Source organism: Montipora capricornis, chromosome 2 (genome assembly GCF_036669925.1).
Source record: "Montipora capricornis isolate CH-2021 chromosome 2, ASM3666992v2, whole genome shotgun sequence".
Taxonomy (NCBI): Eukaryota; Metazoa; Cnidaria; class Anthozoa; order Scleractinia; family Acroporidae; genus Montipora; species Montipora capricornis.
In genome coordinates, this window is record NC_090884.1 from 18,581,792 (window position 1) to 18,599,291 (window position 17,500).

The window sequence follows — 17,500 nt, forward strand, 5'->3', positions numbered from 1 at the left end:
TTTCCCAAGTTTAGCAGATATCCTTGAAGGGCTTGACTAAGAGATTTTTTTTCCTGGTCAAGGTGGTTGCCAAAAACATGGGAAGCCATGTATAAATTAGTTGTATGAAAGTCTGCTTGAATACTTTCCTCAACTGAAAGAGCAGTGATTCCTTGATTAGTTATCAAGAAGCAGAACTAATAACCAGGCATTCAGAAGTTGGGAGTGTCTAGCAATATTCTCCTGAGGAAAACCACCAAATTGATTAAATTCAAAACAGGAGTGTTTTAACTTACAAAGCACAATGGAAACAAACTGTATTTTGGTAAGATTCTTTTTGCTTAAAGTAGTACAAATAATTTTTAGAGATATTGTTCCATGAATGGTAATATACTTGAAGAAATATGTTCTGTGATAATAAAAACTGAACTACTGTTAAATGAGTGGGAAAGAATTGGTCATTGTAAAGCGTAGAGAGGTCAGAGTGGAATAGTTATGTTTCATTTAAAATACATGTTAAGGGGAGGGAGGAAGGAGGGTCTCGTTTGATTTCAAAACACAAAGGATGACAATTTGAACTAATGTTATTGGTGCCTTATAACAAAATATGTACCTTCAGACATTAGGGCACTATTTGAATACAATGTACTGTAACACAGTGTACATGTGTGAAAAATCAGTCCATGCCAAAATGAAGCTGGGCTTAAAATGAGTTAATCTGACAATCAAATGTCAAGCAAATTATAGCTTAAATGCTAATGAAATTCTCACCATCCACAGAATACAGGCAAATAACTTACAACTCATATGACAAAGATGCAGTTGTTCTACAAATCTAACAATTAAACAATTGAAAAATAGTGATCAAGTTCATCAGCACTTACGGGAAGTTCATCTTCACCACTGGAACCACTTGAACTGTCAAAGTAATTTTCAAATAATGTATTATCAGTAATGAGGGGGTGGTCCAAAACTGCTGATGATCCCATGTCACCTTCCAGCTGATCAGTAAGAGAGATTCTAAAAAGTTCATCTTGTGAAATGTCAATGTCCTCAAACTGTTCTTGGATAATTTCCATAATGTCTCTGGCTAAAGGTAGCAATACAATGTGATGGTTTTCAATAAGATATTCTACAGTAAAATTGTGTTGAACATCATAAACAATCTCTTTGATCACATTATCTGAAAAACCATGAGTCATCAGTTTGTTCCCCAGAATAGAAAATGTAACATTTCCATCCAAGTTGTCCTGTAGTTCTTTTAACGCAGACTCGAAGTCAGCAATATCAGTACCATTGGCAATTCTTTCTCCCTGAGTCATTGTTTCTTGAGAATCGACACTTTCAAAAACAGGAAGGCTGACTGCACAATTTTCACCAGAACATTGACATGCCTGATGGCAATTGCTACAGCGGTTGTGGCCTTCGTTTAGAGGTTTCACTGTGCTGTCAAAAGTCTTAAGAAATGCTACACGGTAGCAAGATGTTACTTTCAGACTTTCCTTGAAATTTTTGTCTCAGAGGCGCAGTTGCTGGCCATGATAATATAAAACATTAAAGGCAGCCTTTCCATCTCTTCCTGCTCTTCCAGCCTCTTGCAGATGAGTTCTTAAATCAGGTGCAGGTCCATAATGAATTATGTACCTCACATCCTTAAAGTTCACACCAAGACTCAATGCAGAAGTCGCCAACACAATCCTGATGGGGCCATCATTTAGCTTCAATGACTTGTTAACCCTCACTTTAGACTCTTCGGGGCTGTTGCTATGATACACTGCAATGAGACACTTCAACTGAGATTTTTCTTGATCCACATAGGCTGCACTACCCAATTTTGTCAAAAGGTAGCTCAAAACAGTAGAGATGTCAGTGATGCTTCTGCAAAAAATAATTGTTTTTGAGGTCCTCTGCTGTTGAGTAGCTATCTTGGCCACCAACCAATTAAAACACTGCAGTCCTTTCTTGATTTTCTGTACAGAAAATCTGATGTTCTCATTGTTAATGGATACGTCTACTATCTCAGGTGCTTGCATTCCAAGCTGTTTTATCAATTTGACACGGCTTTTCCATTCCACAGTCGCAGTTAGGGCAAGGACTGGTGTACCAGGCTTCAGAAATGACCTAAGGGTGCTCAGCTCCCCATATGCTGCTCTAAAAGCTTTTTTTCTGTGAGATGACTTTCCCCTTGAAAACAAGAAAAGAAGGCTTGGTTACTGAAAAAAATCGATAGATTAATGGTAGAACTTACATGACACTGCAGGGAATCAGATAGTGAGAATACTCCTTGTAATATCTGACAAGCATTCAGAGAATAGTACAAAAATGGGTAAAAATTCATTGTCAAAATTAACCCCGACATGCTATTATTAACGTTTACAATTGCCTCATATCGCTCCCTTTTCACCAAAAATATGCGGGTTTTGGTACATGCAACTAACATAATGACTCAATTATCCACATTAAAGCTTAGCAGGTATTGCCATCTCGATTTTATGATTTACCAATAGCGATCTTGGCAAGGGCAAGTCTCAGACATTGCCAATCAAAACTTGACATAACTGCAGGAAAACTCACCAAGTTTGAGATACGTGGGCTTCATCAACAACGAGAAGTTCGACAGTTCCCATCAACTTAGATTTCTTGAATTTGTCCAACCACTCTTTTTTCAACAACATCTCAGCACTTCCAAATATCAGGCTGTATTCTCCGCGCAAAATCTTCAAGTCTTCTTGTTCACTGATTACCACTTCCGATGCTGATATTCCAAGATCATTTAGTTCTTCCATTTGCTCGTTAGAGATCGCTTTTAAAGCACTAACAACAAGCACGTGGGCTCCCTTGCAATTCATCGTTTCAAAGACGGAGGGAAAAAGTTGATAAATCAAGCTTTTTCCAAAGCCAGTGGGAAGTAATCCAAGTACATCCTTCCTTTTTAACAATAGTTCGATGCACTTTTGTTTCTCCTTAAGAGCCGGCACATTCGGAAATAAACGGAGGGATTCCCGAATAGCTTCATCCACAGAGACCGCCATGTTGAATTTGAGAAATGTTTGAGGATCACGTGATGTCAAGTAACCAATTGGATAGCCGCGTTCATATATGAACCCCGGAAGAGCTTGAACAATGGTATGCGGACAGGCAGGATTTTTTAGCGCTCCTCCCCTCACGCGCCACTCGCGCTTCGCACTCGCCTCGCGTTCGCGCTCGCCTCGCGTTCGCCTTGCTTTCTCCTCTGTTTATGCAAAAAATCACGCCTGTTCTGCAGGCTAGCGTTTTCGGAGGTATAAGACTTCTTATTGTAGTTCTTTTAATGCTTTTTTTCGGTTATCTGTATTAGTCAAGTGCGTGATGATCTTTTACAGTTGAAGCGAATTGAGCCAACAAATTGTAAAACATTGAAAGCAGTATTTTTGTTTACAGATCCTTAGATTCGTGTAGACAGCCACGGGATTGACCATGTGCTTTCCTCAAACACAAGGTAAGAATCAAGAAAAATTCGCACTTATTTTAATGTAATTTATATCCTTAGAAAGACGATTTATTACTCTCGACAACTCCTGCGAAGGCTCTGTTTTTGTGTTAACATAGAAACCAGTCTTTGTTAATTGTAGCCAGAAAACAGATAACAAACATGCACTAAAACATTACGAGAACGTGCAAGGGACAATCCCTCAGGACCTGCTGAGACCTTTTGAAGTGCTTAAGGACGTTCGCGCGAAAATTTTCTAACATTTCTTTTTTTCTGCAAATTTTACCATTGAAAGATGATGAGTTAGTGATGTCAGAAATGTAAAAAAAATGGGAGGTCACCGACTTCGTTTTGGAGAGAACTTGCCCGGAAGAACACCCTAAATCTGATAAAATTCGGCTTCTTTAGCAAATAAGGCCACAGTGACTGTAAGCCCAAAAATATTGCCATTACAACGTTGAAGTGAAGTGTTCTCTACCAAACTTTGTTCAAGTGGACCCATCAAGTGAATTTACGTAACTGTTGAGGTTCCTTAAAGAACAAGTTCGCATTTGGCGACGATAGTTTGATGCGCCTTGCAGCTGCAAGATGGCAGGATTCTATGTCCCGAGGACAAAAATCTTGAATTTTTTTAAACTTTCCACATTGATTTTTTGTTCATTTTTGGACAATGTGGAGATAATTGTAAATAAAATCTGTTTCTGAAAAGAAAAGTAGGGGTCACCGAACATCCAAGATCGTTACCCGTACGAAAATATCAGACCTGAACGAGCCATATCCAGACCTGAATGTGACCTTAATTGCCTTATCATAGCACGAACAGAACCAGAGGCACGCGTAACAGGATTTTTTAAGGCTTAACCGATAGAGCGAGATATTTATGCGGATATTCGAGCATAAAAATAAAGTCCTGCATTTTGGCCTGAATTTAGTCTTGACTTTAACATGGTCGTATTGAAATCCGAGCAGCTGCTCTGAAACCTGATGGAAGCCTCATTACAGCCATAATTTTGTTTTTCTCCACAAAGTTCCTTATTACAAAAAAAATAGCAGCTTGTGCTTAAAGAGTTGACGTTTGGGGAGCCCGCCGCACACGCGGTATTTCTGATTTCTGAGGTCCAAGAAAACATAAATGCAATTTGGAGTGTAAATTATTGTAATCCCAAGAATTCTGCTAGTACATGATTAATTCGAGCTCACAGTGATTAACTTTATGCTGCTTAAAATACTTTGAAATTTACTCACCGACTAGCAATAGTCAATTTCTTTTTTGCAGGAGTAGATATGTTGGGGAGCCCGCCGCACAAGCGTGCTCAGTCCACGACATCTGTTTGTGAATTGGTGCGACGCGGGGTGTAGAATTTGCTGCCCTAACAGTCTCCTTTTCTACGACGCACTAAGGTATTAAAAAGCGCAGAGTCAGGGCATAAACCCGAGCAAGTAAATGAAATCGCCCGACTTTTTTCCATGGCTTTGACGGCGTGGACACATCGCGCGACATTTTCCGACTACGGAAAATCCTTTTGTGACGAAATTCGATCGTTCCCCGCGTCTCCTGGACATATTGTTGATAACAAAATTCCTTATGTATCAAGTTTACCCAATTGTTTACCTCTGCTCTTACTGCATTCGTACCCTTCTATTACTCTGGGGCAGTATCGATTACGTAGTTATATTACACAAGGGTCATTTTGAAATTGACATTGGAATCCCTGACGCTAGTACGCGTATTCGTACGGAAACTGAAAGCTTCACTTCTGACTTTTTGTCATTCACAAGATGACTATCAAAGGTTGCATTTATTTCGACTCTGACAAAAGTGTCAGTGTACTGTCGAAAAGTCGTTGCATTTTGAGAGGGCCATTCGACGTCGGGGCCGAAATCGAAATTGACTGGAACACTGGACGAGGAGAGAAACAGAGGCACGTTGGTGTGATTCTTGCCACAGGAGAGAAAAGTAAGCAAGTCCTTCTTTCTCTTTTGAAACATTTTCACTCAACAGGAATGCTACCTTGGAACGATTATCAGATGTAAAAGGTTTAAAAACTGGGTGGCCTTCATTGTCCTGTACTGAATACAAAATTAAAACTTACTTGAACGGGCTGCATTCCCTGCACTTTTATTAACCTTTTTCTTTTTTCACTTGTGATTTACAACAATGCTTTCAGATAATTTGTACCTGATTAGAATAAGATCTCCATCTCTCCGTCGCTACTTTTAAATTTTGACCGCACGGGCCCTTTCTCTTTGGCGCCTTCATTTCCCAAGGACAGAAATCTTGAAATTTTGTTAACTTCCCACATTGATTTTTTGTTTATTTATGTGGAAATAATTGTAAATAAAATCTGTTTCTGAAAAGAAAAGTAGGGGTCACCGAACATCCAAGATCGTTAAATCCAAGCAAAGCTATAGCAATGGCCATTTGCCCTATCATTGTTCATTTTAGTACTTAGCGCGCGTGCTAGATGCATGACGTGGCATGTGAATTTGCGTGCGCTGTAAGGATGCGCAGTAGCAATGGGCGTGAACGTCCTTAAATGCTGTAATTTGCATGATCAAACATTTTTCCTCGATAATGGAGTCATGACTACTTCGAAATGTCGCATTTTATCGTTCGTTTTTACTATTTTATGTTTTAAGGACGTTCGCGCCAATTGTTTCTGCGCATCCTTACTGCGCACGCAAATGCACTCGCCACAGCATACACGAGCGCGCGCGGTAAGTAATAAAATGAGAAATGACAGGGCAAAAGGCCATTGCTATAGCTTTGCCTGGATTTAACGGTCTTGGACGTTCGGTGACCCCTATTTTTCTTTCCACACGCGGATTTTATTTACAATTATCTCCACGTTGTCCAAAACTGAACAAAAAATCAATGTGGGAAGCTAAAAAAATTCCAAGATTTCTGCTCACGGGACATCAAATTCTGCCCTCTTGCGGCTGCAAGGCGCGTGAAACTGTGGTCGCTAAATGCGAACTTGATCTTTAAGGAACCTCACCAGTTGACTAAATTCACTTAATAAGTCCACTTAAACAATATTTGGCAGAGAAAATTTCACTTCAAAGATTTAATTGCAATATATTTGGGTTTACAGACACTGGCCTTATTCGCTAACGAAGCCCGATTTTGTCACATTTTGGGTGTTTTTCCGGGCATGTTCTCTCCAAAACGAAGTCGGTGACCCCCCATTTTTTTTACATTTCTGACATACATGTAACTAACTCATCATCTTACAGTCGTAAAAGTTTTAGAAAAAAATCAATGTTAAAAAATTTTCACGCAAACGTCCTTAAGAAATCTCTTTTAATAGCACTAAAAAATAATACAGATAATAAGAGTTGTGCCATGCTTTTAGCATGGTTTCCATAAGCTAAAATTCTCAGCCCAAAATAAGGAAACCCCAAAGTTAATTACTTTAGTGTGAAAAAATAGACATTGTCAAATGATAAGAACCATTTGCATTTGAGGATGGCAAAGGATGGCAAAAGGCGGCGTGGATGCAAATGGGTTAAAATATGAATTTTTAAAATTTGTTAGGCTGAACAAGGGTGCGTTCGATTGACCCTATTCCGGAATAAGAATACGTGGCGTGATGATGAAAGTGGTATATTTGGCACGTCTCGAAGCAACACGGATAATAAAAATATGTTTAAAATAGCACTTTAACTGATGTTTGACAATTTTAACGTGAATCTCCGTAAAAACGAAGGATTTCTAACTGTATTCCTATTCTGGAATATGGGACATGGTGAATCGAACGCACCCTAAGTCAAACATTCAAGCTTGGCTAAGAAATTTTTATAAAGTTTGACAAATTTAGTTGCAAGTTGTACCAAAATGGAAAATGCTTTCTTTCATAAAGTGTAAGCTTTTAACAACTATTCCATAACTTTCGGGAGCAATTTCTGCATTTTTTAAACATTTTGAGCAAAGATACTGTGAAACAACCTCCTACGTTAAATTGCCAAAATGATATATTTATTTTGAATGTTATCACTTAAAGGTCTGGCTATGACAAATTTCCTTTGGTTGTCCAGACACGTTTGAAAGTATACAAAAGAGACCCTTTTGTAAGAACCTGTTGGCAGATATTTGGCTTAATTAAACACAACCCTGTTTAGCGAACTAAAATCAAGCAGATTCTATATGTGAGTCACAGTTGAATTGCAATAAGCACTTTTACCAAGGAGTTTGACTTTGAGATCGCAAATATTTATTTTTCTGGCAATCAATACCTATATCTCTTACATAGAAATTAGGACCTTGTCAAGAACCCACTTTAAGCCTGAATTTCCAAGTGTCCCTATTTTGCCAGACAAAAAAAATATATATATATATGTGTGTTCGTATATGCAGGCTTTTACTATTGTTTTTTTTTTCTGTGACTAAGAGAACCTTGTTGGTTCTGGTCAGACTGTGGTTATAATAATATTGTGAGAATGCTTCTGATGATCAGCTGTTTTGTATTGGGGTGGGTGCTTAATTAAGACATACTATTGTTCATACAATGTATGATTGTGTCAGCAATAACTGCTGTCATCAAAACATACATTGACAAAACAATTATTGTTATTGTGACCAACAGCACTAATTCTTTTTTACTTTGCAGATTGTTTACTTTTCCTTTTCAACAATCACAAATTATCTTTAGTCATGCTTTGTCTGAAACTGAGTTAGGCTTTTGAAGATGGGCATTCTTTGTTTGTTCATTCTTACGACCCTCTCTCGTTAGGCTTGTGACGATGGCCATTCATTGTTTGTTCATTCTTACGACCCTCACTCTTCCAGTTAGGCTTGTGACGATGGGCATTCTTTGTTACATGTAGTTCATTTTTATGACCCTCTCTCCTCCATCAGGTTGAGTTGGGCTTTTGACGATGGGCATTCTTTGTTTGTTCATTCTTACGACCCTCTCTCTTCCATCAGGTTGAGTTAGGCTTGCGACGATGGGCATTCATTGTTTGTTCATTCTTACAATCCTCTCTCTTCCATCAGGCTGAGTTAGGCTTGTGACGGTGGGCATTCTTTGTTTTGTTCATTCTTATCACTCTCTCTCTTCTATCAGGTTGAGTTAGGCTTGTGACGATAAGCATTTTTTGCTTGTTTATTCCTACGACCCTCTCTCTTCCATCAGGTTGAGTTTGGCTTGTGACAATGGGCATTCTTTGTTTGTTTCTTCTTGCGACTCTTTCTCTTCCATCAGGTTGAGTTAGGCTTGCGACGATGGGCATTCATTGTTTGTTCATTCTTACGACCCCTTCTCTTCCATCAGGTTGAGTTTGGCTTGTGACAATGGGCATTCTTTGTTTGTTTTTTTCTTACTACTTTTTCTCTTTCATCAGGTTGAGTTAGGCTTGCGACGATGGGCATTCATTGTTTGTTCATTCTTACCACCCTCTCTCTTCCGTGAGGTTGAGTTAGGCTTGTGACAATGGGCATTTATTGTTTGTTCATTCTTACGATCCTCTCTCTTCCATCAGGTTGAGTTAGGCCTGTGACGATGGGCATTCGTTGTTTGTTCATTCCTACGACTCTTTCTCATCCATCAAGTTGAGTTTGGCTTGTGACAATGGGCATTCATTGTTTGTTCATTCTTACGATCCTCTCTCTTCCATCAGGTTGAGTTAGGCCTGTGACGATGGGCATTCGTTGTTTGTTCATTCTTATGTTCCTCTCTCTTCCATCAGGTTGAGTTAGGCTTGCGACGGTGGGCATTCGTTGTTTGTTCATTCTTACGATCCTCTCTCATCCATCAGGTTGAGTTAGGCTTGTGACAATCGGCATTCATTGTTTGTTCATTCTTATGATCCTCTCTCTCTTCCATCAGGTTGAGTTAGGCTTGTGACGATGGGCGTTCGTTGTCTGTTCATTCTTACGATCCTCTCTCATCCATCAGGTTGAGTTTGGCTTGTGACAATGGGCATTCATTGTTTGTTCATTCTTACGATCCTCTCTCTTCCATCAGGTTGAGTTAGGCCTGTGACGATGGGCATTCGTTGTTTGTTCATTCCTACGACTCTTTCTCATCCATCAGGTTGAGTTTGGCTTGTGACAATGGGCATTCATTGTTTGTTCATTCTTACGATCCTCTCTCTTCCATCAGGTTGAGTTAGGCCTGTGACGATGGGCATTCGTTGTTTGTTCATTCCTACGACTCTTTCTCATCCATCAGGTTGAGTTTGGCTTGTGACAATGGGCATTCATTGTTTGTTCATTCTTATGATCCTCTCTCTTCCATCAGGTTGAGTTAGGCTTGTGACGATGGGCGTTCGTTGTCTGTTCATTCTTACGACTCTTTCTCATCCATCAGGTTGAGTTTGGCTTGTGACAATGGGCATTCATTGTTTGTTCATTCTTACGATCCTCTCTCTTCCATCAGGTTGAGTTAGGCCTGTGACGATGGGCATTCGTTGTTTGTTCATTCCTACGACTCTTTCTCATCCATCAGGTTGAGTTTGGCTTGTGACAATGGGCATTCATTGTTTGTTCATTCTTACGATCCTCTCTCTTCCATCAGGTTGAGTTAGGCCTGTGACGATGGGCATTCGTTGTTTGTTCATTCCTACGACTCTTTCTTATCCATCAGGTTGAGTTAGGCCTGTGACGATGGGCATTCGTTGTTTGTTCATTCTTATGATCCTCTCTCTTCCATCAGGTTGAGTTAGGCTTGCGACGATGGGCATTCGTTGTTTGTTCATTCTTATGACCCTCTCTCTTCCATCAGGTTGAGTTAGGCTTGTGACAATGGGCATTTATTGTTTGTTCATTCTTACGATCCTCTCTCTTCCATCAGGTTGAGTTAGGCCTGTGACGATGGGCATTCGTTGTTTGTTCATTCCTACGACTCTTTCTCATCCATCAGGTTGAGTTTGGCTTGTGACAATGGGCATTCATTGTTTGTTCATTCTTATGATCCTCTCTCTTCCATCAGGTTGAGTTAGGCTTGTGACGATGGGCGTTCGTTGTCTGTTCATTCTTACGAGTTTTTCTCTTCCATCAGGTTGAGTTAGCCTTGCGACGATGGGCATTCTTTGTTTGTTTATTCTTACGATCCTCTCTCTTCCATCAGGTTGAGTTTGGCTGGTGACAATGGGCAGTCTTTGTTTGCTTATTCTTACGACTCTTTCTCTTCCATCAGGTTGAGTTAGGCTTTTGACGATGGCCATTCATTGTTTGTTCATTCTTACGATCCTCTCTCTTCCATCAGGTTGACTTAGGCTTGTGATGATGGGCATTCGCTGTCTGTTCATTCTTACAACTCTTTCTCTTCCATCAGGTTGAGTTAGGCTTGCAACGATGGGCATTCTTTGTTTGTTTATTCTTACGGCTCTCTCTCTTCCATCCGGTTGAGTTTGGCTTGTGACAATTTGCATTCTTTTTTTGTTTATTCTTACGACCCTCTGTCTTCCATCAGGTTGAGTTTGGCTTGTGGTAATGGGCATTCTTTGTTTGTTTAATCGTACGATTCTTTCTCTTCCATCAGGTTGAGTTAGGCTTGTGACGATGGCCATTCATTGTTTGTTCATTTATTCGATCCTCTCTCTTCCATCAGGTTGAGTTAGGCTTGTGACAATGGGCATTCTTTGTTTGTTTAATCGTACGACTCTTTCTCTTCCATCAGGTTGAGTTAGGCTTGTGACGATGGCCATTCATTGTTTGTTCATCCTTACGATCCTCTCTCTTCCATCAGGTTGAGTTAGGCTTGTGACAATGGGCATTCTTTGTTTGTTCATTCTTACGGCCCTCTCTCTTCCATCAGGTTGAGTTAGGCTTGTGACAATGGGCATTCATTGTTTGGTTATTCTTACGACCCTCTCTCTTCCATCAGGTTGAGTTAGGCTTGTGATGATGGGCATTGTTTGTTTGTTTATTCTTATGACCCTCTCTCTTCCATCAGGTTGAGTTAGGCTTGTGATGATGGGCATTGTTTGTTTGTTTATTCTTATGACCCTCTCTCTTCCATCAGGTTGAGTTAGGGTTGCAACTATGGGAATTCATTCTTTGTTCATTCTTAAGACCCCCTCTTCCTTTAGGTTGAGTTAGGGCATTCATGGTTTGCACTGAGAACTTTGTTTTCTTTGTGGCCCTCTATTCAGTTGTCTATTAAGTTTCAATTTTCCTTTTATGTGAAGGGGTGCATATCTGTGTCATTGGGAGGAAGATGGTCAACAGTTGTTCAGGGTAACATTATAAATTTTATTAAAATAATTTATGGCATGGAGAAAGTCCATTCATTTTGACCAGTTTAACTGCTAGACCTACAGTGTTGTGGAAAAGTAATGAGAGCGAAATGCGTAAATTTCGTTCTTTGTCCCTGCGAACTTTCGACGAAATTTCGCTCGAAAATTCGAGCGTCGTTTCGCGATGTTTCCAGCGTAATTTTGCTAAAACAAAGAGAGAAAATTCGCCGCATTCTCGAGCCCAGCGCGAAAATTCGCCGCATTTTCGAGACCAGCGTGAAAAACCAAAAGCGTAATTTCGCTTGTTGTACGCGAAATTTCTTAGCGTGGTTTGTAAAGATCGATCACATATTGATCGGCTATTCAGTTTTGTAAACAACTGCAGTCACTTTGACAGCACTTTGCTGATCAGTACATGTATTTTTGAAATAGTTCTGTAATTGTGTCCGTTTCAATTCTCTACAAAATTCGCCCTTTGTAATGTGTTTTTAATCATCTTTCTCGGCAGAGAAGACTCGACAAAACGTATGCAATTTCAATCCTTTGGTTGTGAGGACAAACTGTTGTCAACAATGCAAAGCCTGTAAATATAAAAGAGCCGGCCAGTGTTATCTTGTAGCGTAACAGCGGCAAAAAAAATGGTTCCCGGGTCTACATTTGTATTACACCAGAAGTGTTTATTGACATGATGTCTTATACGTATGAAAAGCTTACTTACCAATTTTCAGGATAACTTTTAACTTTTTGGCAGGCGCCGGCAAGTCACCGCAGTGAAAAAAACATCAATGGTTCCATTTCCATTTGATGAGAAACTTTGAATTCATCGGTAAAAGACTCAAATATATAGCTTAAAAGCCTTGTGTGATCGCAGCTTCTTTGTTATTATTTTTTTTTTGATCAGGGAATTAAGAGCACTGTACGATGCCTTTCGACTTTCATTCCACACATGTGCGAGTTGTCAGTGAATGCGAATTTTTGCTTGAAATTTCGGAACGAATGATCGGTCAAAGCGAATTTTCGCTCAAAATTTCGCAACGAATTTTCGGTCAAAGGGAATTTTCGCTCGAAAATTCGCGTCAACTTAAACAAGAGGCATTGCGAAAATTCGGTGCATTTTCTGCGAACTTTCGCGCTGGACAAAAATTCGCCATTTTTCGTCGAAAAACCCCAAAATTCGCGAATTTTGTCAAATTACGTTCTCATTACTTTTTCACAATACTGTATATGGCCTGCAGAAATTTTACAGATCTTGTTATCCATCCAGCTCAAGATGTGACTGTCATATTTGGCGAGTCAAGGGAATTTTTTTTTTCATTTTTCAGTTGATCAGGAATGATATATAGCTATATTTGTTGAGGGCTCTGCACCATGATAACAAATAGATCTTACTACCTCTAGCTGTTTTTTTTTTTGCCAAACCGCAAAGACATTCATGGTTTCTGCATCTAAGAATTACAGGGGCCTGAGTCTACTTTTTACAAATACTAACAATCACAGGATGCCCACATAATGTGTTTGACCCTTGGTATTATTGAATTTAGAAGCAATGTATGAGAATAGCAAAAATTTCCATATTATTGTACAATTCTGGGATAAATTTTTGCATATAAGATGAGAATACACTAACCTTCATCCGAAATGTTCTGCTGTGTCGTTATTGTGGCTGCTTGTGGCAAAATTTAGTGATTTCAAGGACGCGTGTTGCTCTGGTAAAAATTGCTACAATTTGTCATTTCCAGCCATAATAACAACAGCACATCATGTCAGATAGTTTATCCTCATCTTTTGTAAATATTTACTGCAAAATAGTACAATAATAATTGTGGAACTTTTTGCTATTCTCATACATTGCTTCTAAATTCACCCTTTGTGTGGGTCCCCTGTGATAACAAGGATTAGTGAGTCCATAGCTAGATCTGAAAATTCAATCAGCATTACTGCTGGCTGTACCCAATTAATATTGATCTCTAATTATTTCCTTTTTTAATTATTTCTCAGGCTACCATGGAAATAGCAAGGAATTGGACATTAGCAATTGTGTAACTGAAGAGATCATTAAAAATGTGAAATGAAGAGCTAGTTCAAGGTTCTGCCTTATAATGGTAGAGAATACAGGTTTATCCTAGCAAGTATTTTACTGCTTTTGTGTACAATGTTGCTAGGTATTATGAATTCTGTGCTCTCTTTCCAGGGTGATAGAAGTCTCCTAAAATTCAAACTGCTCGAGACAGCAGTACATGTAATCAGTAGAGTATCATACTAACTCAAGAATTACAGCAGTGTGTTTCACATTATCGTTCTATTATCATTATCAATATAAGTATTGCTATTGTTATCATCATCATCATCATCATTTTTAGTATTATTCGTTTCATTTTTATATTAATTAATTAATTACTTAAATTCCTGGCTGGGAAATAAATTTGATCGGCTGGCTGGGAAACCAACCAATTTTATCTAGCTGGCTGGGAAATTTCTTGTGTGTCTTGCTGGGTAAAAGGAACAGGTAATGCTTTCCCAGCAACACTGAAAAACACCTGAAAATGCCTTAATAACATTTATTTTCATTAACTGGGGTATAATTGTAATACATTTTACAACAAATTGGTCGTTGGGTGCCCCTGGTGTACCAGCTATTGTTTGCTGACATATTTATGGAACTTGTGGTAAAATTGGAGGTTCTAAGCCACAGCTAAGACATAAACAGGTAGGATGTATTATTACAACTGTGATTCTTCATGTGAAAGAGTTGAAACGAGAGAGTTAGGTGATTAAATTTGTAAATCTGATGAATATGCAAATTAGGACATTCGATGTTGAAAGGTCAAAAACACATGAATTTGATGAACTGTCACACAGCGTATATATTTCCTCAGAAAAATTCTTATATCATCTGAAAGCTTATCACTCAGAGAGTTATCGATGCAAGTATTGTTATATTTGGAACTTTATCGCATACTTAAAAACGATGCCGTTTCAGGGGTACCTTCTGTGAGGTAAAATCAAGCCTATTAAAGTTTTAATAGTTTTGGGTGCAAAACGTGGTTCAATTTCCCAAAAATCACGTAACCGGATGTCTAGATAACATAGAACAGCTTTTCGGAGGGTTTGAGCTGATGCGAATCGGTTTTCGTAGCGAAATTTGACGGGAAAGTAAGCGTTAATTTGTGAGCAAAACATGGCGATGTGGAGAGGTACACTGTACTTCTAAATTGGCATTTTCTCAAAAATAAAAATGCTCATGATTTAAATAACTATACAGTGCATTTACACATCTAATAGCCTACATCTGGACAAAATTTGAGCAAAATCGATTTTTGAGATGTGGCCAACTCTTGTTTGATTTTTGTACACATTTTTGAGAACTCATTCTTCATCAATGAATGTATGGGCTCATTATATCGTGCCACAAATAAGTCATCAGTTTCCCAGTACGGTGTTTCGCTGCTGATTATTTAACAAGTTCTCTGAATTGTTAAAGAAATTCTCTCCTTTCGCGATATAAGCGAATTCGTACATGTATGTTTATGATGCCAAGTGAAAACTTTATCGTCAGCAAAGATGTCCCTGGAAGCGGTAGCCCCAGCATTGGTTACTGTATTATTTTCTGGCCTCGATTTTGCATGCGTTGATTAAGTGAAGTTTCTCCTTAGTGAGTTTGCAGAAATGGCCGACGTTGTCGAACACCATCAGCTGCTTGTTAAAATTGAAAATGCCTTTCCTGAGTTTGACGAGGAAGGATGCTTGACGATCTATGAGAATGTCCTGAGATGCGTGGAAAATAAGAGATTTGTACGTATGGACTTATGTATCAATAGATATGTAAGGGGATTTTACATTTAAGAAGTGACTTCGAATAACATTTGACGATAAAAACTTGCGACAAAACGTTGCTTAATAACATTGTAAGATTTAAAAAAGTTAAAAACGATAAAAAGCTATAAAGAGCTAAAATCGACGACGTTTCGATGTTCACATAACGTCATTATCAAGTCAAGAGTTCTATAAATACTAAAACGAACAATAAGAGGAAATAATTTACGGGATAAACAAAAAGTTTCGCACGTACGGAGTCCGTTTGCACGTTCAGATTAGGTTTGAATTTCTTCATATAAAGCATTTCAAACACTAAACAATCGAATTTGCCTTGGCACTTTCTCAGAATCTTAAAATGACTCTCATTCAGACGATCCCTCCGATCATGGGCTTCATGAAAATGAAAATGCTTGCCAATTGCCGAATTTTTGTGTTCAGCGACACGTTGAAAAAGGTGTCGGGCTGTATAGCCGACATAACCTGCATCGCACAGATCACATACAAAATGATAAACAACGCATTACTGATTAACAATTGACGGCTTGGATTCTTTAGGTTTTAGGTCTTGTCCTAATTTCTTGCTTACAAAAACTGGCTGCAAAGCGAGGCCAATCTTATTACTGAGATCACACAACTGCCTTCGAACAGAATTAGCTGAAACCTGATCTTTGAATGGCAGATTAATTCTGACTATGTTGCTCTCGTCAGCATTTCTCTCCGCTGTGCCTACAGAAGGTTTTCGAGAAACAAAATTGGAAATAACAGAATCAATAAGACTCCAAGGGTAATCAAGATGGCTAAAAATGGAGTGCAATTTGGCGCATTCTTCATTAAAAGTCTCTGTTGTGGAAGATAGCGCATAAGCGCGATGTAACATTGTCTTTAATAAAGAGTCTCTATAGCGTTTATCAGTATGACTGTGGAAATGTAAGAGCAAGCTAGTATTGGTTAGCTTTCTATAGACTTGAGTTTCAAGTTTTGTTTCATTCTTGATGATATCAATGCCGATGAAAGGAATCCTATCATCAACAGGAAGCTCCATCGTGAACGATAGACTGGGATGTAGGCCATTCAGGGTAGTAAGAAACATAGTGGCAGCATCAGTATTTGGCATTCTTTCAAGAGTATCATCAACGTATCTTCTGCACAAATGAGGCATCAAGCCATCGCGTGTGAGTTTCTCTTCGAGGTGGCACATGAAGACGTTCACCATTAGGGGACCAAGGGGGAAGCCCAATTTAGCCACTCCATCCGTTTGCTCATACAACTGACCATCAAACTGAAAAAGTTGATTGGTTGTGGCAATTTCAAGCACCTTAACAAGCTGATCTTTTTGGAGGTTAAGCCCATAGGTTTCATTAAACAAGTCATCCGTGAAAGCTTTGTTGACCAAGATGTTGACATTGGTGAATAGAGCTGGAACTGGCATCATAAGTGACCAAAAAAACATCATCTTCATTAACAGAAAGGTTTCGAATAGCGAATGTCTTCATGTGCCACCTCGAAGAGAAACTCACGCGCGATGACTTGATGCCTCATTTGTACAGAAGATACGTTGATGATACTGTTGCAAGAATGCCAAATACTGATGCTGCCATTATGTTTCTTACTACCCTGAATGGCCTACATCCCAGTCTATCGTTCACGATGGCGCTTCCTGTTGATGATAGGATTCCTTTCATCGGCATTGATATCATCAAGAATGGAACAAAACTTGAAACTCAAGTCTATAGAAAGCCAACCAATACTGGCTTGCTCTTACATTTCCACAGTCATACTGATAAACGCTATAAAGACTCTTTATTAAAGACAATGTTACATCGCGCTTATGCGCTATCTTCCACAACAGAGACTTTTAATGAAGAATGCTTCAAATTGCGCTCGATTTTTAGCCGTCTTGATTACCCTTGGAGTCTTATTGATTCTGTTATTTCCAATTTTGTTTCTCGAAAACCTTCTGTATGCACAGCGGAGAGAAATGGTGACGAGAGCAACTTATCAGAATTAATCTGCCATTCAAAGATCAGGTTTCAGCTAATTCTGTTCGGAGGCAGT

The 17,500-nt window shown here is 39.0% G+C and overlaps 2 protein-coding genes across 4 annotated transcripts in view; one reads left to right on the plus strand and one right to left on the minus strand.

Annotated features, from left to right (window-relative positions):
- Positions 1-3,003, minus strand: part of LOC138038995 (ATP-dependent DNA helicase RecQ-like) — a 4,339-nt gene extending 1,336 nt beyond the window's left edge. The window contains exons 1-2 of one of the 2 annotated variants that reach the window (XR_011130344.1): positions 2,554-3,003; positions 864-2,163 (exon numbers count right to left, since the gene is read on the minus strand). Coding sequence is in view for 1 of the 2 variants with exons in the window: in XM_068885129.1 (XP_068741230.1) it covers positions 1,497-2,163; positions 2,554-2,828 (942 nt within the window). In the remaining variant the exon portion in view is untranslated. Of the gene's footprint in view, positions 2,164-2,553 lie in introns of both variants that reach the window. The other variant, XM_068885129.1, reaches the window with a different exon arrangement.
- LOC138038993 (transient receptor potential cation channel subfamily M member-like 2) overlaps positions 1-17,500 on the plus strand; it is a 167,093-nt gene that overhangs the window by 35,393 nt on the left and 114,200 nt on the right. For both annotated transcript variants that reach the window (XM_068885126.1, XM_068885127.1), the window contains exon 8: positions 15,283-15,421. In XM_068885126.1, the coding sequence (XP_068741227.1) occupies positions 15,283-15,421 (139 nt within the window). The remainder of the gene's footprint in view (positions 1-15,282; positions 15,422-17,500) is intronic.